The 20,565-nt window shown below is 41.4% G+C and overlaps 1 protein-coding gene across 20 annotated transcripts in view; it reads left to right on the top strand.

Annotated features, from left to right (window-relative positions):
• The window catches only part of NRCAM (neuronal cell adhesion molecule), a gene marked incomplete at both ends in the record, with an annotated part of 89,331 nt that overhangs the window by 19,638 nt on the left and 49,128 nt on the right, over positions 1-20,565 (top strand). For 12 of the 20 annotated variants that reach the window (XM_082662296.1, XM_082662287.1, XM_082662286.1 and 9 more), the window contains 9 exons: positions 336-506; positions 1,026-1,082; positions 2,889-3,000; positions 5,075-5,259; positions 7,330-7,461; positions 16,909-17,052; positions 18,228-18,339; positions 19,671-19,837; positions 20,245-20,392. In XM_082662296.1, coding sequence (XP_082518422.1) covers positions 336-506; positions 1,026-1,082; positions 2,889-3,000; positions 5,075-5,259; positions 7,330-7,461; positions 16,909-17,052; positions 18,228-18,339; positions 19,671-19,837; positions 20,245-20,392 — 1,228 coding nt within the window. The remainder of the gene's footprint in view (positions 1-335; positions 507-1,025; positions 1,083-2,888; positions 3,001-5,074; positions 5,260-7,329; positions 7,462-16,908; positions 17,053-18,227; positions 18,340-19,670; positions 19,838-20,244; positions 20,393-20,565) is intronic. The other 8 variants (XM_082662291.1, XM_082662293.1, XM_082662290.1 and 5 more) reach the window with 2 other exon arrangements.

The following is a 20,565-nucleotide window of genomic DNA, read 5'->3' as shown; positions in this document are numbered from 1 at the left end:
TTAAATGTTAGGAAAAGTCATGCAAACTCTGTAAAACATTTTTTGGTTTATGCTTGCCTCATGAAACCCTTCACTGGACAACTCTAATCTCACCTCTACACCCACTCCAGAGAAATGAGGGTCTGGCAGGTACAATTGGAGTTTTAATACATGTGTCTTTTTTTTTTTTTTTTTTTTACAGTTATTTGCTTTTACTCAAAGATCTTTATAGAGAAAAAAAAAACATTCAAGTGAAGTTCACAGAACTAGTTATTAGTAGATACATTTATCTCACTAATTTGGAAAGTGGCTACTTTGTGATGGAATGATCTAGATGTCTCTCCGCCTTTCTCCAGCCTTTCAAAGACTTCCACAGAGTGAGAGAGTTTCCCAGGGTCTGAATGGAGACCTTTATTTTTCCAATGTGCTCCCAGAGGATACCCGGGAAGACTACATCTGTTACGCACGATTTAATCACACTCAAACCATACAGCAGAAGCAACCTATTTCTGTGAAGGTGATTTCAGGTAAGAGTTCAGTTTCCAGAAACTCTCTTGCCATGATGTTTACAAATGTGTGCAAATGTATGAATTATTAAATCCTACTAGCTTTGAAGTAAACAGGTTCACTGATCAGGAAAGTACCTGTGAATAGTCGCTAAAGTGTTGGCATATGTATCAATATTATAAGGAGCTTGCCTACCTTAAATACTGTATTTTACAGTTTTTGCTGTCATACCATTACTGTTGCCATGGTAACTTCCTGAATCTACTTAGTGTTCTGAGCATTTGTGAGTGCTTTATGCTCCACGATGCCTTTAATTGGGAGTCCTGCTGCTTCGGTTATATATTCACATATTACTGGTTGGGGGGTGGCTGAGTGAATTAATGAAATAGTTCTATACAATGTAAAGCACTGTTTTTACTTGGTAGGGATGGTACTCGGTCAGCATAGGTATATATGTTTGCGTTTGTTGCCCAATACTTTTTTTTACAATCCCCTGCCCCCTACTTTTTGCATTCTTCATAATATTCTGTTTATTTCAGTGGATGAATTGAATGACACTATAGCTGCTAATTTGAGTGACACTGAGTTTTATGGTGGTGAGTTATGGTGATTGTAACTGATATGTCTCCTTCATTGTAGAATTTAGTTCACTAACTTCACCTCCATGGCTGTTTAACCTTATTTCTTTATGAAATTCCTAGTTCCATGTTTAATACCACTAAAATCAATGTATGTTTCATATGAAGTTTAGCTCTGAGCTTTCAAACATGTCACTAAAACGTGTTCCATGTTGTATGTATAATAATGAAAGTTACTATAACTGTTTTCATGTAAAGAACCATTCCACGAGATTTGGAAAAAAAATCTTTCGTGTATGTTCAGAATTACATTTTTCATATTTTGTCTGGCTCATAAGCTTTTCTCATGAATTAAATAAGAGTTGGCAAGGTGCGTTAACTTGCTAAAATACTAACGTCAAAGTCTTAGTAAACTTTCTGCAATTAATATTAAGTGGATTTTGATAGTAAATCATCGTATTTCCATCTGTTTTCACATGACCTTATCAACGTCATATAATTAGCAATAGTATTTCTCTTAGTTTTGTTTAAAATCGAGTGACTGTCTTCAGTGGAAGTAATCTTTTTAAAAATAGAGGATTTAACTTCATTCTTTTAAAAAGAAAAGAATTTGATTTCCTTAACGGAAATATGGCTCTCAGGTATAGAGTCTATACCTGAAAATTATGGGTTCTGGATATGGGGTCCTCTTAATTATCTATAAGGCAGAATTTCTGCTGTATTAATTTTTTACCTTTGAGATATGAAGTAAAAAACATTAAGGTACTATCAATGACCAGAGTAAACAGATCACAACTCCTGCCTTATTTTATTTTATTTTATTTTATCTTACCTTATTTTATTTTATGTTAAAATCCTCCTGAAAAATATGGGTCTCAAAATCATTCCCAAAGTGATTTCAGAGCAGTAAAATCTAAGGAAAACTCTAATTTATCTCCAGTGATACCTTCTCTGGTGTTCAGTCTTTTCTTCTGAGAAATGAGAAGAATTCATATGTTACCTTTTCAGTTTTTATGAGCATCAAGTAGATAATACATTAAAGTGTTGAACACTGTAAAGGGCTCTTAGAACCTCAAGACGGTATGATTTCGACTTTAAGTTTTTCTGAGAGGCCATCAGGAGATAAGGCCACATTGAGGCAAGGACTACATAAAACATGAAGGTAGTCTGTAGGTATCTTCCTGAGATTTCTGACTTGAGCCCTTTTTTTACGTTTTTGTCGAGGAAACCCATTTCAATTGCTTTAAGTCCACCCTTAATTTATGACACACAATTTGCCATACCTCTGCAGTCACTTTCTAGTTGTGTTTTGTTTTGTTTTCCATAAACTTTGCAGTTTTGATATGTTAGATGTCCATCACGATTTATCTTCACGATTGGTCAATGGAATTGACTATAATGTTGTCCCTAGGGTAAAGCAAAATACCCCTTCCATCACCTTATCTTCCAGACAGCTCATTTTCCATTTGACGTGCACACTCATCTTAAGAGATGGATAGTTTGATAACATGATTTTCCTCTCTATGTCTACATTTTGAAAATTTGCCAACTCACCAGAAATTCATAGGACCCTAACCCAAATTAGGGAAATGTACAAGAGGAAAAAAGTTCTTATTATTAGTGCTTGTGGTGCAACCAGAATACTTTCTGCTTCCGGCTGAGTGAGTGATGGCTATTTGCAAGGCAAAGAGTGTGTCTGTTTACCAGATTTCCCAATCAAATGCTAAATGGATTTGCAAAGGGATTAGGTTCTTAGACAGTGAACGGGGCTTCTAGAAATCCGTGTTCATAACTCTGAATGCATATTGATTTTCTCGTTTGCAGCTAAATCACATAGAGAGAGGCCACCAACATTTTTAACTCCAGAAGGCAATGCAAGCCGCAAAGAGGAATTACGAGGAAATGTCCTTTCACTTGAGTGCATTGCAGAAGGGCTGTGAGTTAACTCTGTCTGTCTTGATGTCCACTTCTTACGTAAACATAGTAGATTGGTAGAGAGGCGTTAATATCATAACAAGAGTCATTGTTTTATGTTGATTCCATTAAGCATCAAGAAAAATGTGATAATTCCTTCCAAAACAGGCCATATAAATTTCATGTTATTAAAATATTTTGTTAATAGTGTTCCTTTTGAGATAAGTATCAGTAATCACCTTCTGACTGCTCTGATTATGTAATTCAGGTTATTATTTTGCTACTGTTGTCTAACAAAGCATCTCAAAAATTAGTGCCTTAAAACCCATAGCTGTTTATCACTGATCGTTTGTCTGCAGGTCTGCAGGGCAGCTGTGCTGTAACAGGCTAGATCTGACTGATTTCAGTTGACCCTGTTTGTGCATCTGCTGGGCGGCTCGGCTCTGGGTTCACAGCTCTGGGTCTGCTGGCTATGAGCAGGGCAACGGAGCTCTTGACCATGAGTTTCTCACATCCCTCTAGCAATCTCGCCCTGGCTTGTTCTCCTAACAGCAGAGGCAAACATGGCCTCACAGGACCTAACCTACCTGGCACACTGTCCCAACCCCTGCTTCCTAGTGACCAGTCACCAGCCCAGCTTCTTTGCAGATGTCTCATCTGTGCAGACCTCAAAACTGACGCCACCCCCAGAACACACGTGCCCTTGACAGGAGTCCCATATTAGGAAAACGTTTAAGGCAAGCTTCTCTATGTAGTTCCCTCTTATGCCGGACACAGAGCAAGTACTACTGATAAGGCACATTTGCTGAAAACATTGATTGGAATCTCGGAAACATGTTGTGATCACGTGTTAGGATCTGTGCTGTCTTTGGCCTGGTGACTCCAAGTCCACATTCCTTCCTAGAATCCCAGAATTGGCCTCCAGGAATAATTTTACCTCCGGAGGCGCACGGAGGCCTCTGCTGGCCGTGTCGGGAAATCACACTACTCACAATTCAGTTCCTCAAATATATCTGTTCAATTATTTTTATTCGACAAAACAAATGAAAAAAATCCTACAATCCATTAATTCCACTTGCATTTCTAATGATAAATACATTGTGATCTTCCTGAGGGCGTGGACCATTCTGTTTTTTATCTTTATCTTCCCAACACACAACTCGGTGCTTGGTCTATAATTTAGTCTCAGTAAATGTATTGAATGGATTTTTATTTTACCCTCATGAAAACCTTCTCAAGTCACCAGATCAAAACAAGCATCATTCTGCGCATTAAGGCAACTGAGAAACCTGAGGCCCAAAAGGGTCAGGGATCCAAGATCAGAGAGCAATTTAGGGATAAGGCTGGGATTTTGAAGCAGACCTTTTAACTCTAAGCCTATGTCTGGCTTTTCATCTGCCTCTATAGTTCATGATTTAATAAGAAACATAGGTGAGAAATGGTATGAGTAACACATGAGTTGGGCCTGCTTCTGTCAATTGGTATTTTAAAATATCACTAATAATGAAACTAAAGTAAGAGCACGATTCCTCTAATCACTTCATCAGATAGCCTGTTATAAGATAGGGAGGTGCTTCCATTTGAAATGGAAATGTGTGAAAAGTTCATGAGCACAAATATGTATATCAGCTCTTTCTCTGGCATTTTTAGCTCTAGCTGATAAAAAAAGGATAACTCGGTGTCATTAATTTCATGGTCATTCTTTTGATTGACATAGTCCCTTCATGCAGAATTTTCCAAGAGTGCCTCTAGTCTCTGCATGCAGAATTTTCCAAGAGTGCCTCACTGATCAGAACTTTGAAGAAAATAATTAGGTCCCTTCAGTCAAGTAAGTCTTGCTGCCATTCTCACCAGATCCCTGAAGTCCAAGTTCACAGTGTGCCATAAATTAGGACAGTTCTGCTTGTGTGAAAATGGTAACTTACAGACTGAAGTGTAAGGTTTTGAGCATGACGCAGGAAAGTGTGGTGCTAGGTAAAATCTCTATATATTCCTCATGATCTTTATGTTTGTGACAAGCTCGCATGAAAATCACCCTCAAAAGCAGCTAGGTGAACTTCTTTTCTTGTAATGTTATTGTTTATTCATCTTATCAGGCCTACCCCAATTATTTACTGGATAAAAGAAGATGGAACACTCCCCATCAACCGGACATTTTATAGGAACTTTAAGAAAACTCTGCAGATTGTTCAGGTTACAGAAGCAGACTCTGGGAATTACCAGTGTATAGCCAAAAATGCACTAGGAGCCATCCATCATATCATTTCTGTCACAGTTAAAGGTATATCATTGTCTAAAATACATGGCTCTTGCCTCCATTGAGAATCCCTGAGTCTTCAATCAAATGCCTTTGATTATATTCGATAATAATGTAATTTATATCAACATACATGGCACCTTGAATCTCTTCTCGTTGCTATTTATAGTGCATCTAAATCAGGTTAAAAATTCACTCCCTCGGATCTTCCTTGTAGAGGATTCCAATTAATAAGTGTAGAAAGAATGAAGGAAATAGGAAATCACAGTTAGAATCCCACAGTTATAACTGCTGTAGGCAAGAGCTAGTGATGAATGCTAAAATTACGGGACGGAACTTTAAGGAGAAACAGGATATTTGCATAGCCTCAAAGTGTTTCCTCTCCCCTCACCCCCCAAAAATTAATTACTGAGGCAGGTTTAATATATGTCCACAAATTCTTTGCTCCTCGTGCCTTAAGGAGATGGAGCTTAACTGTCCTCCCCTTGAGTGAGGGCTGGACTTGCTTGCTTCTAACGAATAGAACATGGAAAGCAGGAAAATCATAACTTTACAGTGGAGAAACCTGGCAGACATCACTCTAACCAAGTGATCAAGGTTAATATAACCACTCATAAGCCATGTCAGTATCATGTACTCCCAGATATGATGGACGTCTACAACAGCGGTTACCAGTGGGGAGAGGCAGTAAAGGGGTAGAGGGTTAAGAGGTACAAACTATGATGTTTAAAATAAGCTACAAGGATCTATTGTACAACACGGGAGATATAGCCAATATTTGATAATAACTGTAAATGGAGTATAACCTTTTTTTAATAAAAAGAAGTCATTATGATGATACTGATGGCGGTGGTTGGATGGTGATTATAATCTAAAAATTCAGGAGTTCTTCACTCAGAAATCACCAAATTTGACCTTAGATGGAAGAGCTTTTGTTCACTTAAAACCTTCCCATTGATCTGTAGGAGAATTCAGTAGTCACTGGTAGAAACATTCTCTAGGAATGAGTGCATGTTGAAAATGTTTCACAAAATATTTTAGTTACAGATAAGAAGTAGAGAACATACCTTAGGAGAAATACAAAGATTAATCAATTTAGTAAGCTTGATTTATCCCTGAAAGAACTCAGTTGACTAGTTCTCCTTTGTAAGTCTGGAAGGATGTTCAAGGAAGAAACTCTTCATGAGAAAAAGAGAGATGATGGAGAACTTATAGTGTTGGGCTGGTAATTAACATTGATATGTAACACTTATGACTAACACTGACATATATTCACTTTTCTCCATTTCTGTCCTGAGAATGATGAAAAGAGGATGTTCCTTATTACAAAAAATAACCAAAAAGCTCTTGATTATTTAGAGAAAAAAAAAAAAGATGTTCTACAAAATAACTGACTAGTTGTCTTTAAAAGTCTCGGGTTCATGAAAAACAAGGAAAGAGCAAGACACTTCCAGATCGGAGGAAACTAAGTAAGAAGATGTGACAATTAAACGCAATGTGGTGTCCAGGACAGGGTCCTGAGACAGAAATAAGACATTAGGGGAAAAATTGGGGAACTCCTCATACAGTGTGTAGTTGAGCTGATGGTATCCAATGTTAATTTCTTGTTTTGGTATCTGTTCCGTGGTTTTGTAAGAGAAAGCTGATGAAGGGCTTCTAAGAACACGCGATACTAACTTGGCAGCTTTCCAAAACTGCAAAGCTTTAAAAACTGCTTCCCAATTGTATAATTGCATGTATTCTACAGGGCTCAGATTTTAAATTCACGTTTCTCAGCCCTATCTGTACCTGTAAATTCCTCTACACCGTTAGAGAAATCTGTTACCTCTTCGATGTCTGATTAACGTAATGTAAAACAAGATGACGATATTTGAATCAAAAGGCTCTAGAAATAATACATAGATGTCACTGAGTCTTCTTCAATATTCTTCTGAAAATCTGAAGTGTTCTTTGAAGCATAAATCGAGTCACTCTAAAAAAAATGAAACTAACAAATGTTTTGCAAAATACTTCTTTTTATTAAGATAGTTCAGTTTGCTAGAATAACTTATTTGATTCAATTTTTTGTGGGTTTTTTTTCCTTTCCTCACAAAGCGGCTCCGTACTGGATCATAGCACCTCAAAATCTTGTGCTGTCCCCAGGAGAGGATGGAACCCTGATCTGCAGAGCTAATGGCAACCCCAAACCCAGAATTAGCTGGTTATTGAATGGAGTCCCCATAGAAAGTAAGTTTCCTTGAGTGGCTTCAATTGCAGTATATTTTCGGAGCGTAGTGACATCTCCACAGGGTACAAATGGTGATAAAATAACTTGGCTTAAGGGAGGAAGCCATATATAAGTTAAACAGAGGCACGAAATTACCTTTAGATTTTAATTTTACGACCTTTAGATATAATTTATTATGACGCATCGTTTAAGCTATTTTTTTTTCTTTTTTGGCTGTGTTGGGTCTTCATTGCTGCGCGCAGCCTTTCTCTAGTTGTGGCAAGTGGCGGCTTCTCTTTGTTACGAGGCACGGGCTCTAGGCATGTGGGCTTCAGTAGTTGTGGCACGTGGGCTAAGTAGTTGTGGCACACAGGCTTAGTTGCTCTGTGGCATGTGGGATCTTCCCGGACCAGGGCTCAAACCCGTGTCCCCTGCATTGGCAGGTGGATTCTTAACTACTGCGCCACCAGTGAAGTCCCATTTATGCTATTAACATAACGGTATGTGCTGGTTGGAACTTGGCAATATTTCCTCTGTTTTTTTACATGGATCATAGGAAGAATGACAGGGTGAGAAATAAACATCACTGAAAAGTTCAGATTATCTTCTTTGTTCAAAATGTCAAGTGATTTGTGGAAACATCGCAGGAGTCGGAGGGGATGGGTGGGGAGGCTAGGAATAGAGACAGTGGATATGACCAGAATAAGAAATACAGCTGTCTTAATGTAAAGAGGTTTTCATTCCTAAGTAGAGCCCAGATGTTCCCACGTTCTCCAGTCTTGAAAGGTCACCATCCCATTTAATACCCAAAGAAGAACACATCCTCTGACCCCAGTCCTCTGCCGGGTGCTCCATCTTTGACCAGTTTTCCCTCCCTCCGTATTGCTGAGATCATCCTTGAGCGATACCTATATGGTCCTAGCTGCCAAGTGTCACCTCTTCTGCCACCTTCCCTGGACCACTCCAGCTGTCTCTCAGCCTGCCAGGAACTTGTCCAGGCTGCCCCCCTGCTGCCAGGAACAGTTCCCCAAAGTGTGACCACAGGCTTTCCATCAATCTTCTAAATCACAACAAAGACCAGTTTTACAAAACTTGGTTAAAGGCTTGAGCATAATATAAGGGAATTATAGCAAAGAAAACTTAAAACGGATAATGCGTCTTCCTGCTCCCGGATTCCTAGGCCCATGGCCATTCACAGGGAGCCTACTGCCTTTCCTTTTTCTTGACCCCGCTTACCACCAGCTGCTACTAAGAGGTGAATTTTTGGACATTTTCCCCTTCTTGAAGTTCAGACCTTCTCTTAGACCCAGAGAGAGAGAGAGAGAGAGAGAGAGAAAACCGGTTTCTGTTTCAAACCCAGCCTCAGGTTCACTCTCCCAGTCAGTAGCATAATAATCTGCAAAGATATTCTTTACCCCCAATAAAGAGAACCTTTAGGATTATGACGCAGAGCAGCTTAGCTCCACATTTTGCCTCCAAGCCAGAATCAAAAATTGGTTCCACTTTTACATACCCACAAGGTCCATTAAACTGGCTTTCCTGCAAGTCTTCACCCTAAGATGGACCTGAAAGCTGCTGGCAGATTTTAAATGAGACACGTCCCTTCTTCTCACCATCAAGGTCTTACCACTGCAGGTCTAGAGGGGGTGAGAGACCCGGTTCCATGAGTGTTTATTAGGAGTTTGTGTCACACAACACAGTCCTTATCGGATCCTCAGAAACAGACAGCCTGTGTTTACCGTAAAAGGAAATGTGTTCCTGGGAGAACACCGACACTAAGGAGGCCAGCAAATCGGGTTTGGATATTTCCATTCCCAATTTTAACTAGGATGAGGATCACGAAAAACTGCAGAGAGTATTTTGGGACTGTGCATTGGGAAGCTGTTGCCACTCTCAGAGACAAATAGGTGAAAACTGAGAAAAAGTGGAAGAAAGTCCAGAACTGAAAAATAAGTTTTTTGGTAGAGTATCTGATTTTCTTAGGAATGTGTTCAGAATGGCAATAAAGGCTGGAGCGTGCTCAGCACGTTGGCGCTGTGTTTTGCATCTCAGAGGCGCTGTGCCAATTTATGGAAGGGTAAATGCGCCCCTGAGGTCAGGGAAACTGACAGGTGGGAGGGGACATCCATCATTTCTGAGCAGGAAAGCCAGGGAGCCAGGGAACGTTGGAAAGATAAATCCTCAAGCTCCGCAGCCCCCATGCAATCGTAAGCAGGGGAAAATGGAGATGTAGGTGGGTCAGTGACACAAGGACGAGGGGAGATAAAATAAGGAAGCTGATCTTTCCTCCTGATTGGCTCAGCTTGTGAGCCTTCCAAACGGGGCACAGGTGGTGCCTCTCAGGGAACCCTGTAACTGCAGCTGTAATGAGTTTTGAACTTCTAGGTGTAAAATAAGATTCAAGGGTGTAATGTTCAGCACAGGTACTATAGCCAGTATTTTATAACTTTATATGGAATATCAAATCACGATGTTCTACACCTGAAACTAATATCATATTGTAAGTCAACTAGACTTTAAAAAGTCAGCTTTGAAATTATACTCATAGACACTCCCCTTTAAATGAAATATCGGGGGGAGGATCAAAAGTGAAAAGCCTACATTTTGGGGACGGGGGGGTGCAGGACAGCGGTCCCTGGAGACAAGTGGAAGCTGTCTGCTGTAACCCCGAATCATCTGATTGGGTCCAGAACAAAATCTTTCAAATCAGGTTCCAAATCAGTTCATTTCTTCCATCCCCAAAGTACGTGTTAAGTCCACGCTGGAAGGAAAACAGGAGGCTCAGCAGAGTAGGATCAGAGTTCCACGGTGCCTACAGATCCAGGGCCCCTTGGCCTCTGGTGTGCCTCACAGCAGTCATTCTGGTGGACGAGCAACAAGAGAAACACCGTGCAGCCTGGCAGCAGAGCCAGGGGCCCTGGCCGCCAGGCTGCCCCACAGTGCTGGGAGCAGGTGCTGTGTATTTATACCGAGGTGATGAGAAGTGTCCCTGGAAGGTGTCTTTCTCCACATCTGGTAGCCAAGCTAAAAGTGCATGGATTACTGTTCGGAATCTCAGAACTGAAAGGTGACATTGGGCTTGGGGGGGACCCTCACAGCTGTCTGCACGATGGTACTGCAGGGCCACCGCTGTTACCCATCCCCACCCTCAGCCACTATAGTCCACCTACAGCTTCTGATGAATGACTTCTTGGCTAGACACTGTCTTTTTTTTTTAATTTTTAATGAAAAATTTTTGTAATGTTTAATATAAAAAAGTTTTAAATTGTATTCAAGTATAGTTGATTTACCATGTTGTGGTCATTTCTTTTTTTTTTAATATTTTTTACTTTTGGGTGCGCTGGGTCTTCGTTGCTGCGCGCGGGCTTTCTCTAGTTGCGGCGAGCGGGGGCTACTCTCCGTTGCAGTGCGCAGGCTTCTCATTGCGGCGGCTTCTCTTGTTGTGGAGCACTGGCTCTAGGCACGTGGGCTTCAGTAGCTGTGGTGCGTGGGCTCAGTAGTTGTGGCTCGTGGGCTCTAGAGTGCAGGCTCAATAGTTGTGGTGCATGGGCTTAGTTGCTCCGCGGCATGTGGGATCTTCTTGGACCAGGGCTCGAACCCATGTCCCCTGCATTGGCAGGCGGATTCTTAACCACTGCGCCACCAGGGAAGTCTCTTTGTTGTGTTAATTTCTGTTGTACAGCAAAGTGATTCAGTTGTACATATACATTCTTTTTCATGTTCTTTTCCATTATGGTTTATCATAGGATGTTGAATATAGTTCCCTTTGTTATACAGCAGGACCTTGTTGTCTATCCATTCACTATATAATAGTTTGCATCTGCTAATCACAAACTCCCAATCCCTCCCTCCCCCACACTTCCGTCTCCCTTGGCAACCACAAGTCTGTTTTCTATGTCTGTGAGTCTGTTTCATAGATAAGTTCATTTGTAGATACTAAGTCTTAAACAGCTACGTTCCAAGTGAACGCTACCTGTCCCACCCTGTGTGTACCTCTCTTGATCCAGGAAAAGGAGTAAATGAAGAAGAAAACTGTCCCCTAGTAGGTAGAATTCGAAGAGCCTCGTGCTTCTCCCCTGTCCACCCTGCCCATGAATTCGGATGCCTCTGAACAGAACTGCCTTTGAGGTTTGGGTACCATTCTGGAAACAAGAGACTGGGGCTGAGTTTGCAGCCCACAGATGCATTCAGCAATGACAGGGCAAGGAGGAAGGGTGGCAGAGAGGCACGGGTAGCAGGAAAGAGCAAAATTTATAGTGGCACAGGATTGGCATGGTGAGGATTCAAGGGGAGACTAGAGTAGACCCCAGAAGTTAGCTGGGAGCACAGGCTGGCTTGCTGACACCCTCTGCTTAAGCGGCTGCAGAAACCTTGGGTGGACCAGTTGCCAAGGGGCAGGAACAGGGAATAGCTGTGCTTCTGCAGTATCATCGTGCAGCATCCCAACCAGGTGCCTGACATTGCCGCCAGCTTCAACACAACAGAGACATTATCAGGGCACCACAGTACCAGATACACAGCCTCCCCGCTCCTGACTTGTGGGCAGTCACCTAAGGACATTGCCACTCTCTCCTCCCACCTCTGCGGGCTCTGGCTGCCAAGAGCGCATGAGGACTGTAAAAGGAGAAGCTAGATCAGGAGGGGGAGGGGTCAGACTTGGGTTCTGTTAGCAAAATACAGTGGTTTTTTTCAATATGTATTTTATTTATTTATTTTGGCTGTGCTGGGTCTTAGTTGCAGCATGCGGGATCTTTTTTTTTTTTTAAATCTTCATTAATTATATTCACACCAAACCTCCAAATTCCTTGCATGTGGTAGCACATTCTCAGATCTTCACAATTCAGTTTTTTTTTTAGTAGTTGATGGTTCTTATTTATTTATTTATTAACATCTTTATTGGAGTATAATTGCTTTACCACGGTGTGTTAGTTTCTGCTTTATAACAAAGTGAATCAGTTATACATACACACATATTCTCGTATCTCTTCCCTCCTGCGTCTCCCTCCCTCCCACCCTCCCTATCCCACCCCTCTGGGTGGTCACAAAGCACCGAGCTGATCTCCCTGTGCTATGCGGCTGCTTCCCACTAGCCATCCACTTTACGCTTGGTAGTGTGTATATGTCCGTGCCACTCTCTCACCTCGTCACAGCCTCCCCCTCCCCCTCCCCATATCCTCAAGTCCATGCTCTAGTAGGTCTGTGTCTTTAGTTATGGCACACATGCGAGGTCTAGTTCCCTGAACAGGGATCGAACCCCGGCCCCCTGCATTGGGAGTGCAGAGTCTACCCACTGGACCACCAGGGAACTGCCAGCAAAATACAGTGTTACTGATTTGTGACTGTGCATTTCAGACCTGGCACCTACTGTTTTACACAGCCGGAAGAATTCATTCAAAAAGAGCCTGGGACCTAATCTCAGTATCTTCCAAAGCTCTGTCCCTCCAGGACTGGCCAGGTTACTTTTAACTTTCCTTGAAGCAAAAAACAGACTTATTAAATATGGAATTTGTCCAAAACCACCTAATTTTTTTTTTTTTTTTTTTTGCGGTACGTGGGCCTCTCACTGTTGTGGCCTCTCCCGTTGCGGAGCACAGGCTCCGGACGCGCAGGCTCACCGGCCATGGCTCACAGGCCCAGCCACTCCGCGGCATGTGAGATCTTCCCGGACCAGGGCAGGAACCCGCTCCACAACAAGAGAAGCCACCGCAGTGAGAAGCCCGCGCTGCAATGAAGAGTAGCCCCCGCTCGCCGCAACTAGAGAAAGCCTGTGCACAGCAACCAAGACCCGATGTAGCCAAAAATAAATTAATTAATTAATAATATTTTTTTAAAGGAAAGGGCTCAGTGACATCGCTTATAGGGGATAGAATGCCTAGATGGAGAAGAAAAGTCTTCTCTTCCCCCAGAGATTTGGAGGCTGCACCATTTAGCAGAAATAAGGCAGATACACTCAGATGCCTCTCAAGCAAAGAATAACACTGGAAAGAGCTGATAGCAAAACAAAACAAAAAAATGCAACCGTGGGCTACATAAAAGCTCTTTTAAATGGTGTATATTGTGCTTGATGAATCCCTTCTAGGGGAAGATCGTCCTACTGGCTTTGTGAACTGAACTAGTCTTCCATGTTCATGGTGAGGTAACTTTTTATTGTGGTTAAAAAAAACACATAACAGGTCCTACTGTGTAGCACAGGGAACTATATCCAATCTCCTCGGATAAACGATAATGGAATGTAAAGTAGTTAGCTAGTGGGAAGCAGCCGCATAGCACAGGGAGATTGGCTTGGTGCTTTGTGACGACCTAGAGGGGTGGGATAGGGAGGGTGGGAGGGAGACTCGAGAGGGAGGGGATATGGGGACATATGTATGCATATGGCTGATTCACTTTGGTGTACAACAGAAACTAACACACACATAAAAACAGATTATTGAAAAAAGAATGTATATATGTGTAAAACTGAGTCACTTTGCTGTACAGTAGAGACTGGCACAACACTGTAAATCAGCTATACTTCAATTTAAAAAAAATCATGCATAACAGAAAATTTACCATCTTAACCATTTTTAAGCATATAGTTCAGTAGTGTTACAGTACATTCACACTATTTTGAAATAGATCTCCAGAACTTTCTCATCTTGCAAAACTAGAACTCTATACCCATTAAACACATGGTGATATAATTTTTTTGTTTGTTTGTTTTGTTTTGTTTTTGTTTTCTTTGTGGTACGCGGGCCTCTCACTGCTGTGGCCTCTCCCATTGCGGAGCACAGGCTCCGGACACGCAGGCCCAGCGGCCATGGCTCACGGGCCCAGCCGCTCTGTGGCATGTGAGATCTTCCCAGACCGGGGCACGAACCCGCGTCCCCTGCATCGGCAGGCGGACTCTCAACCACTGCGCCACCAGGGAAGCCCTGGTGATGTAATTTTGAAGAGCTTAGTATTCAAGAAATTTGGAGGGACTCCTGGCCCTCCACTGCCTGCTGGTTCCACAGAGGTACAGTCAGAATGGACATGGCGTGGGCACTGGGAGTCCCCTGAGGAGGCCCAGCACTGAGTGCTCAACTGCTGGGTCCAAATGTGCTAAGAATAACTGACAGAGAAAGGGATTCCCGAAATGCTGCTCTGTGCCAGCACGCCTTGCTGAGATAGCGGAAAGACATTGCTGAGACTATGTGTCAGAAAGGCCCCCGATGGTCCTAGACTTGGGATGTGGGACAAGGAACACGGGCTGCCCTGAGGGATGCTACATTCTCAGGGTACCTGGCTGCCGGCTGCAGCACTAGTCCACTTCCTAGGCTAGTGTGGCGTGTCAGTCCTCAGCTGTCATTTACTGAGGAAATCTATTCTCTGTCAAAGGAATTGCAACTTGTATTTTTCTTCTGGTTAGAAAGAACATGTTCCTTAAGGCCATTTTGAAATCATTAGAGTCATAAACAGCGGATGTGAGCTAAAATGCCAACTCAAAGCATCTTGGCTCACCTATCACTAGTTGAACTAGTTGGAGCATCTAAGATGATTTCCTAAATTAGCTACTGATTGTGGTCAGAGTGTCAGATATACAACTACATACAGAACTGTGTAATAGTAAATTTGTGTGATTTTAAGCCACTAAGTTTGGAGTAACTTGTTCAACATCAGTAGAAGCTAATGCAGTACAAGTAGGCGTGATACTTTGAATATGTGTGATAAAACAAGGATAAATAACTATAGTTTGATTTATTTTTATTATTTATTTTCATTAATAAACCACAGACGAACCCGCTATTTGAAGCTTTTTAAAGTGATAAAGGAGTCTAAAGGCAGTGATAAATATGTCTTAGGTGCCCATCCTTTTCCTGCCATCAAAGAGGAAAAATGGGGACTTCTCTGGCAGTCCACTGCTTAAGACTTCGCCAATGCAGGGAATGTGGGTTCGATCCCTGGTTGGGGGAGCTAAGATCCCACATGTCTTGTGGCTGAAAAACCAAGACATTAAAAAAAAAAAAAAAAAAGCAATATTGTAACAAATTCAATAAAGACTTTAAAAATAGTCCACATCAAAAAAATCTTTAAAAAAAAAAAAGGAAAAAGCATGTTTAGAATGAAAGTAAAGGCTATTAAGTGGTTCAGGGTGCAAGAGCAGTTTAAAAGGAATGGTGCTGTTATTTATTTTTTTAATTTACTTTATTGAAGTATAGTTGATTTACCATGTTGCGTTAACTTCTGTACAGCAAAGTGATTCAGTTTTACATATATACATTCTTTTTCATATTCTTTTCCATTATGATTTATCACAGGATACTGAATATATGGGTGCTGTTATTTAGATTTGAGTTTGATCAGCATGCCGAGACAGACACCCACTACCCCTTTCAGTGTACTTTTTTTTTTAAATTTATTTTTGGCTGCGTTGGATCTTCATTGCTGCACGCAGGCTTTCTCTAGTTGCAGTGAGCAGGGGCTACTCTTTGTTGTGGTGCGCGGGCTTCTCATTGCGGTGGCCTCTCCTGTTGCTGAGCGCGGGCTCTAGGCGCATGGGCTTCGGTAGTTGTGGCTCGCGGGCTCTAGAGCGCAGGCTCAGTAGTTGTGGCGCACGGGCTTAGTCGCTCCGCAGCATGTGGGATCTTCCTGGAACGGGGCTCGAACCCGTGTCCCCGCATTGGCAGGCGGATTCCCAACCATGGCGCCACCAGGGAAGTCCTTAGTTTACTTTTAAAGCCATGTAATGTCACAGCCTAAGATTTAGTGTTCACAAAAAGGAAAATATTGTCCAATAGCACAGCACTTCCAAATTGTTGGGCATGCCTTGGACTGAATTCTCATATATTATATTACCAACCTGTTCCATTCTGCTTCAGTAAGGATCAGTCCTGGTCTTCACATTTTTTTAAGTATTTGAGAGATTTAGCTGAAACTGCTGCCTTTAAGGGAAATCTCACGTAATTTATTTCTACTTCAGCCTCAGGAATTGTCAAAACAAGAAAATACATACTTTCACATTTGATTATTAGCCCTATACTTGCTTACATATTTATTTATCAATCTGTTTCAATAAGAGACTCTTAAAAGACACAGGTTTGGATGATCTAAAGGATTTCTCGATTTTTGGAGTAGATTTTGCTGTCTCCTCTTGATAATTTGCCTTCTCAAAAATAACCATAATTTCTTCGTGAACAAGGTAATGTTTTTCTGAATTTGTATTGCAGTTTACACCTAATGTGTTGCTTTTTTTCCCTGAGGCTCTCAAAATAATATTGAAAAGAATCAATCCATTTAAAACTAAATGGTTATCAAGCATATACCCATGATGATAAGTGATAACTAAATTATAGGAAGGAAAACTGTGGTTTCTGTTGGGTTGTTGGTCTTCTCTTTCTTACTGCATATACCTAGATCAGTCTTCCACTTCCTGTAAATTAGAGTTCAAGCTTTACATCTTTTAAGCAAAGAGGAATGAATATATACTTTTTATTTTTACACCCAAACAGTTGCCCCTGATGACCCCAGCAGAAAAATAGATGGCGATACCATTATTTTTTCAAACGTTCAAGAAAGATCAAGTGCGGTGTATCAGTGTAATGCCTCTAACGAATATGGATATTTACTGGCAAACGCATTTGTAAATGTCCTGGGTAAGCTCTCCCTTTATTAAAGACATGACAAATTAAATTAATGACCGCTGTTGTTTTTCATTCATTCAGCAGAAATATATTAAGCATCTACTAGGCAGTGGCACAGAACTTGGAGCTGTAAGGGATATACAAAGATGGATAAGATACAGACCTTGCCCTAAAGGAAATTACAGTCTGGCCTTAACTTTCTTTCATAACATGGTTTTGACAATGGCAAATTCCTCATTGTAGAGGTAATCAAAGAGGCTGCTCTGTTCCTAGACGGTTACATTGTGTCCAACCCCTCAAAAGGAAAACAGCATAGGTCTGCTGTTCCTAACTGAATGTGATTGCTTGTTCCATCCTTAGAAACTGACAAGTTGAATGACAATTTCATGATTCTGATTTTTGAAAGTAAGTCATTAATCGTAATGTTTGGCCGTGACCTAAGTCACGATGTACATTTATTTATCAATTCATAACAATATGTTTAGAAAACGGTGACATAAACATATTCTGAAAGGGTTGGGTTTATGTGAACATTGTGTTTCTCATATGGGACAAAACTACTAAAATACCAAATTTGTTAAGAATTTATGTGAGAATTGTTTTCATGATGCCGGGAAATTATCTTTCACCTCTGTAAGTGGAGTAGGTTCCCTTTCAAACAAAATTAGGGTCAGGAAGCCAACCAATATGTGGTATTTTTTCCTTCATGCTTGAAATGAAGGTCAGTAAATCACAGGAAGAGCTGAGCCGTTAAGACGTTGATGGAGGGACAGGAAGCAGTTTTGATTCTGGTGCTGTTTTGAGTCATCAGCACTCTGCTTTTTTTCTGCCGGCTTGGATGTTCGCCACCACGCCCCCACACCCACCTCGGTTATTACCCCAAGGTTCTGATGGGCCGATCGTCCAACAAAAATGTATTTGGCCATTATTTTTTGTGCCAGACACTGTGCTGGTTTATGGGGAGGAAACAATAAAAAGTCCCATTCCCTGCCTGCAAGGAACTCACAGTGTAGTTGGAGAGATGGATAAAGAAATCAGTTATTAAAATACTGTGCTAAGGGGAGAGATACATTGGCTGTGCCTTAACATGAATTGTCATGGCCTGAAAAAAAATACAATAAAATACAGGTGGGCCTAAGTGTTTATTTTATTTTAATATTTACTTTACCTTTCCAAAACGTTTTTAGCTGAGCCACCACGAATCCTTACGTCTGCAGACACACTCTATCAAGTCATTGCAAACAGGCCGGCTTTACTAGACTGTGCCTTCTTTGGGTCTCCTCTGCCTACCATCGAGTGGTAAGTAGTGGCCATACCTGTTTGTCATATTTACATTTGCCAAAGCCTTCAAATTTCTCAATATGTGGGGTTTTAGTCAGAGAACAGACAGGGAAAAGGCAAGGCAGAAGCCATCATCCTATTAATTATTAAATGTGTTCACAAATATTTATTAACGACTCACTCTGTGGTAAATACTGTCACATGGATGACCTCTTTGGCAGCACGCTTTGTCCATCCCAGAGGGATATGTGAATGTTTTTGAAAAAAATTAAAGCGGCTGTATTTTGCAGTGCTACGGACATCACCCGGGACGTCATGAATGGTGTCTAGAGGGACGGGTTGGGGGACATTCCTTGATAATAAAATATCATTTGGGGCGGACGCAGGGTCCATAAGCTTAAAAAACAGAATTGCTATGACCAGTGTTCCTCTCCCACTGAGTGTCCTGGCTTGGATCCAGCCAAGCGCCCCTGTATCCTTTCACTCCCTCTTCCGACCATCCCTTTTCACGTACCACTCGTGGTACAAGTCCTGCCACCCTCCCAGCTTGCTTTAGCATGAGCTGAAAGAGACAAGGCCAGGGGAGACAGCAGCTCAGAAAGAATGAGTGAAAGAAAATTGGAACATTCATTTATGGGTTGTCTATCAGGTGCCAGACACTATGTGGGGCTCCACTTCCTGGTGTGAGATCAAAGCCAGGTGTAGGATGAAAGCCCAAACACGGATGCTCGTGCAGAAAATTTCCTAGCAAAGGAGACGGATTAACGCTTAGTTTCACACGGCTTTTCATCCATCCTCACTTCTCCCGTCTGACACTAACCTGGAAGCTCAATGTGGACATACTTTACATGCATGCTTTCTTTTTCTCCTTCCCTGAATATTTGCCTATTTATACTCCCAGAAGTACAACCCTTGTAACCCTGAAGTCAAAATCTCTTTAGAATTGTAACGTGTAGATGGAGTTACAAAGACATCACAGTAGGGGGGAAAGGTCAAAAAGAGCAGTCTTCACTGTGTCTATTTTATTACTTATTAGAGATAAAATAGGTTAATAATGTGTTTATTAAGTTATGAATCTCTTATAATGAAAATTACAAATTAAGTGTTTTGTATTGTCATCCTAATTCTTCAAGCACCATTTATCGCTGAATTCTCCAGTTTGACATCTGTCTTTGCATTAACGCCTCTGATTTACAGGCATGCAATATGCTTGTGCAGCTTCCAGACGTCCCCGACCTTGATACTGTAGTGCAGATTGTGTGGTGTGTTGGACCTTGAACAGGGCATTTCATGTCTGACTTCAAATTGTAATATTTTTATTCCTGTTTGTGATCATTTTCATAATGAAGGTTTAAAGGCGCTAAAGGGAGTGCCCTTCGTGAAGATATCTATGTTTTACATGAAAATGGAACTTTGGAAATTCCTGTGGCCCAGAAGGACAGTACGGGAACTTATACATGTGTTGCAAGGAATAAGTTAGGAATGGCGAAGAATGACATTCACTTAGAGATCAAAGGTGAGGCAGAGGTGACAAACATTTTTTCAGTATTATGAGACTTTGAGCAAATTCTCCAGCTTTTTTTTAAAAAAAATTTACTTTATTGCAGTATAGTTGATTTACATTGTTGTGTTAATTTCTGCTGTACAGCAAAGTGACTCAGTTATACATATATGCATTCTTTTTCATATTCTTTTCCATTATGGTTTATCACAGGTTATAGAGTATAGTTCCCTGTTCTGTGCAGTAGGACCTTGTTGTTTATCCATTCTATATGTAACAGTTTGCATCTGATAACCCCAAACTCCCAATCCTTCCCTCCCCCACCCTCCTTCCCCCTTGGCAACCACAAGTCTGTTCTCTATGTCTTGATTCTGTTAAATTCTCCAGCTTTGGCAATGGATAACGGTAACTTTCCATTTCAGATCCAACGAGGATCATTAAACAGCCTGAATATGCAGTTGTGCAAAGAGGGAGCACGGTGTCCTTTGAATGCATAGTGAAGCACGATCACACTTTAATCCCCACCGTCATGTGGCTAAAGGACCACAGGGAGCTGCCCAGTGACGGAAGGTATTTGAAGACAATTTCTTTCCTTTCTCTTCCTTCTCTCTTTAAGCTGCTCTTGAACGAAAGGTTTATTGTACAGTAACTTGATGGTTATGTTTTTAAAGTTTCTGAAGTCTGCTCTCTCTCCAAAGGAGATATACGTTTTCTCTTCGTGCTATAGAATATTTGGACCTAAA

The sequence above is a fragment of the Grampus griseus genome, assembly GCF_964374135.1.
Source record: "Grampus griseus genome assembly, chromosome: 9".
Taxonomy (NCBI): Eukaryota; Metazoa; Chordata; class Mammalia; order Artiodactyla; family Delphinidae; genus Grampus; species Grampus griseus.
Note: the sequence above shows the minus strand (reverse complement) of the source record. Positions and strands in the feature narration are given on the sequence as shown.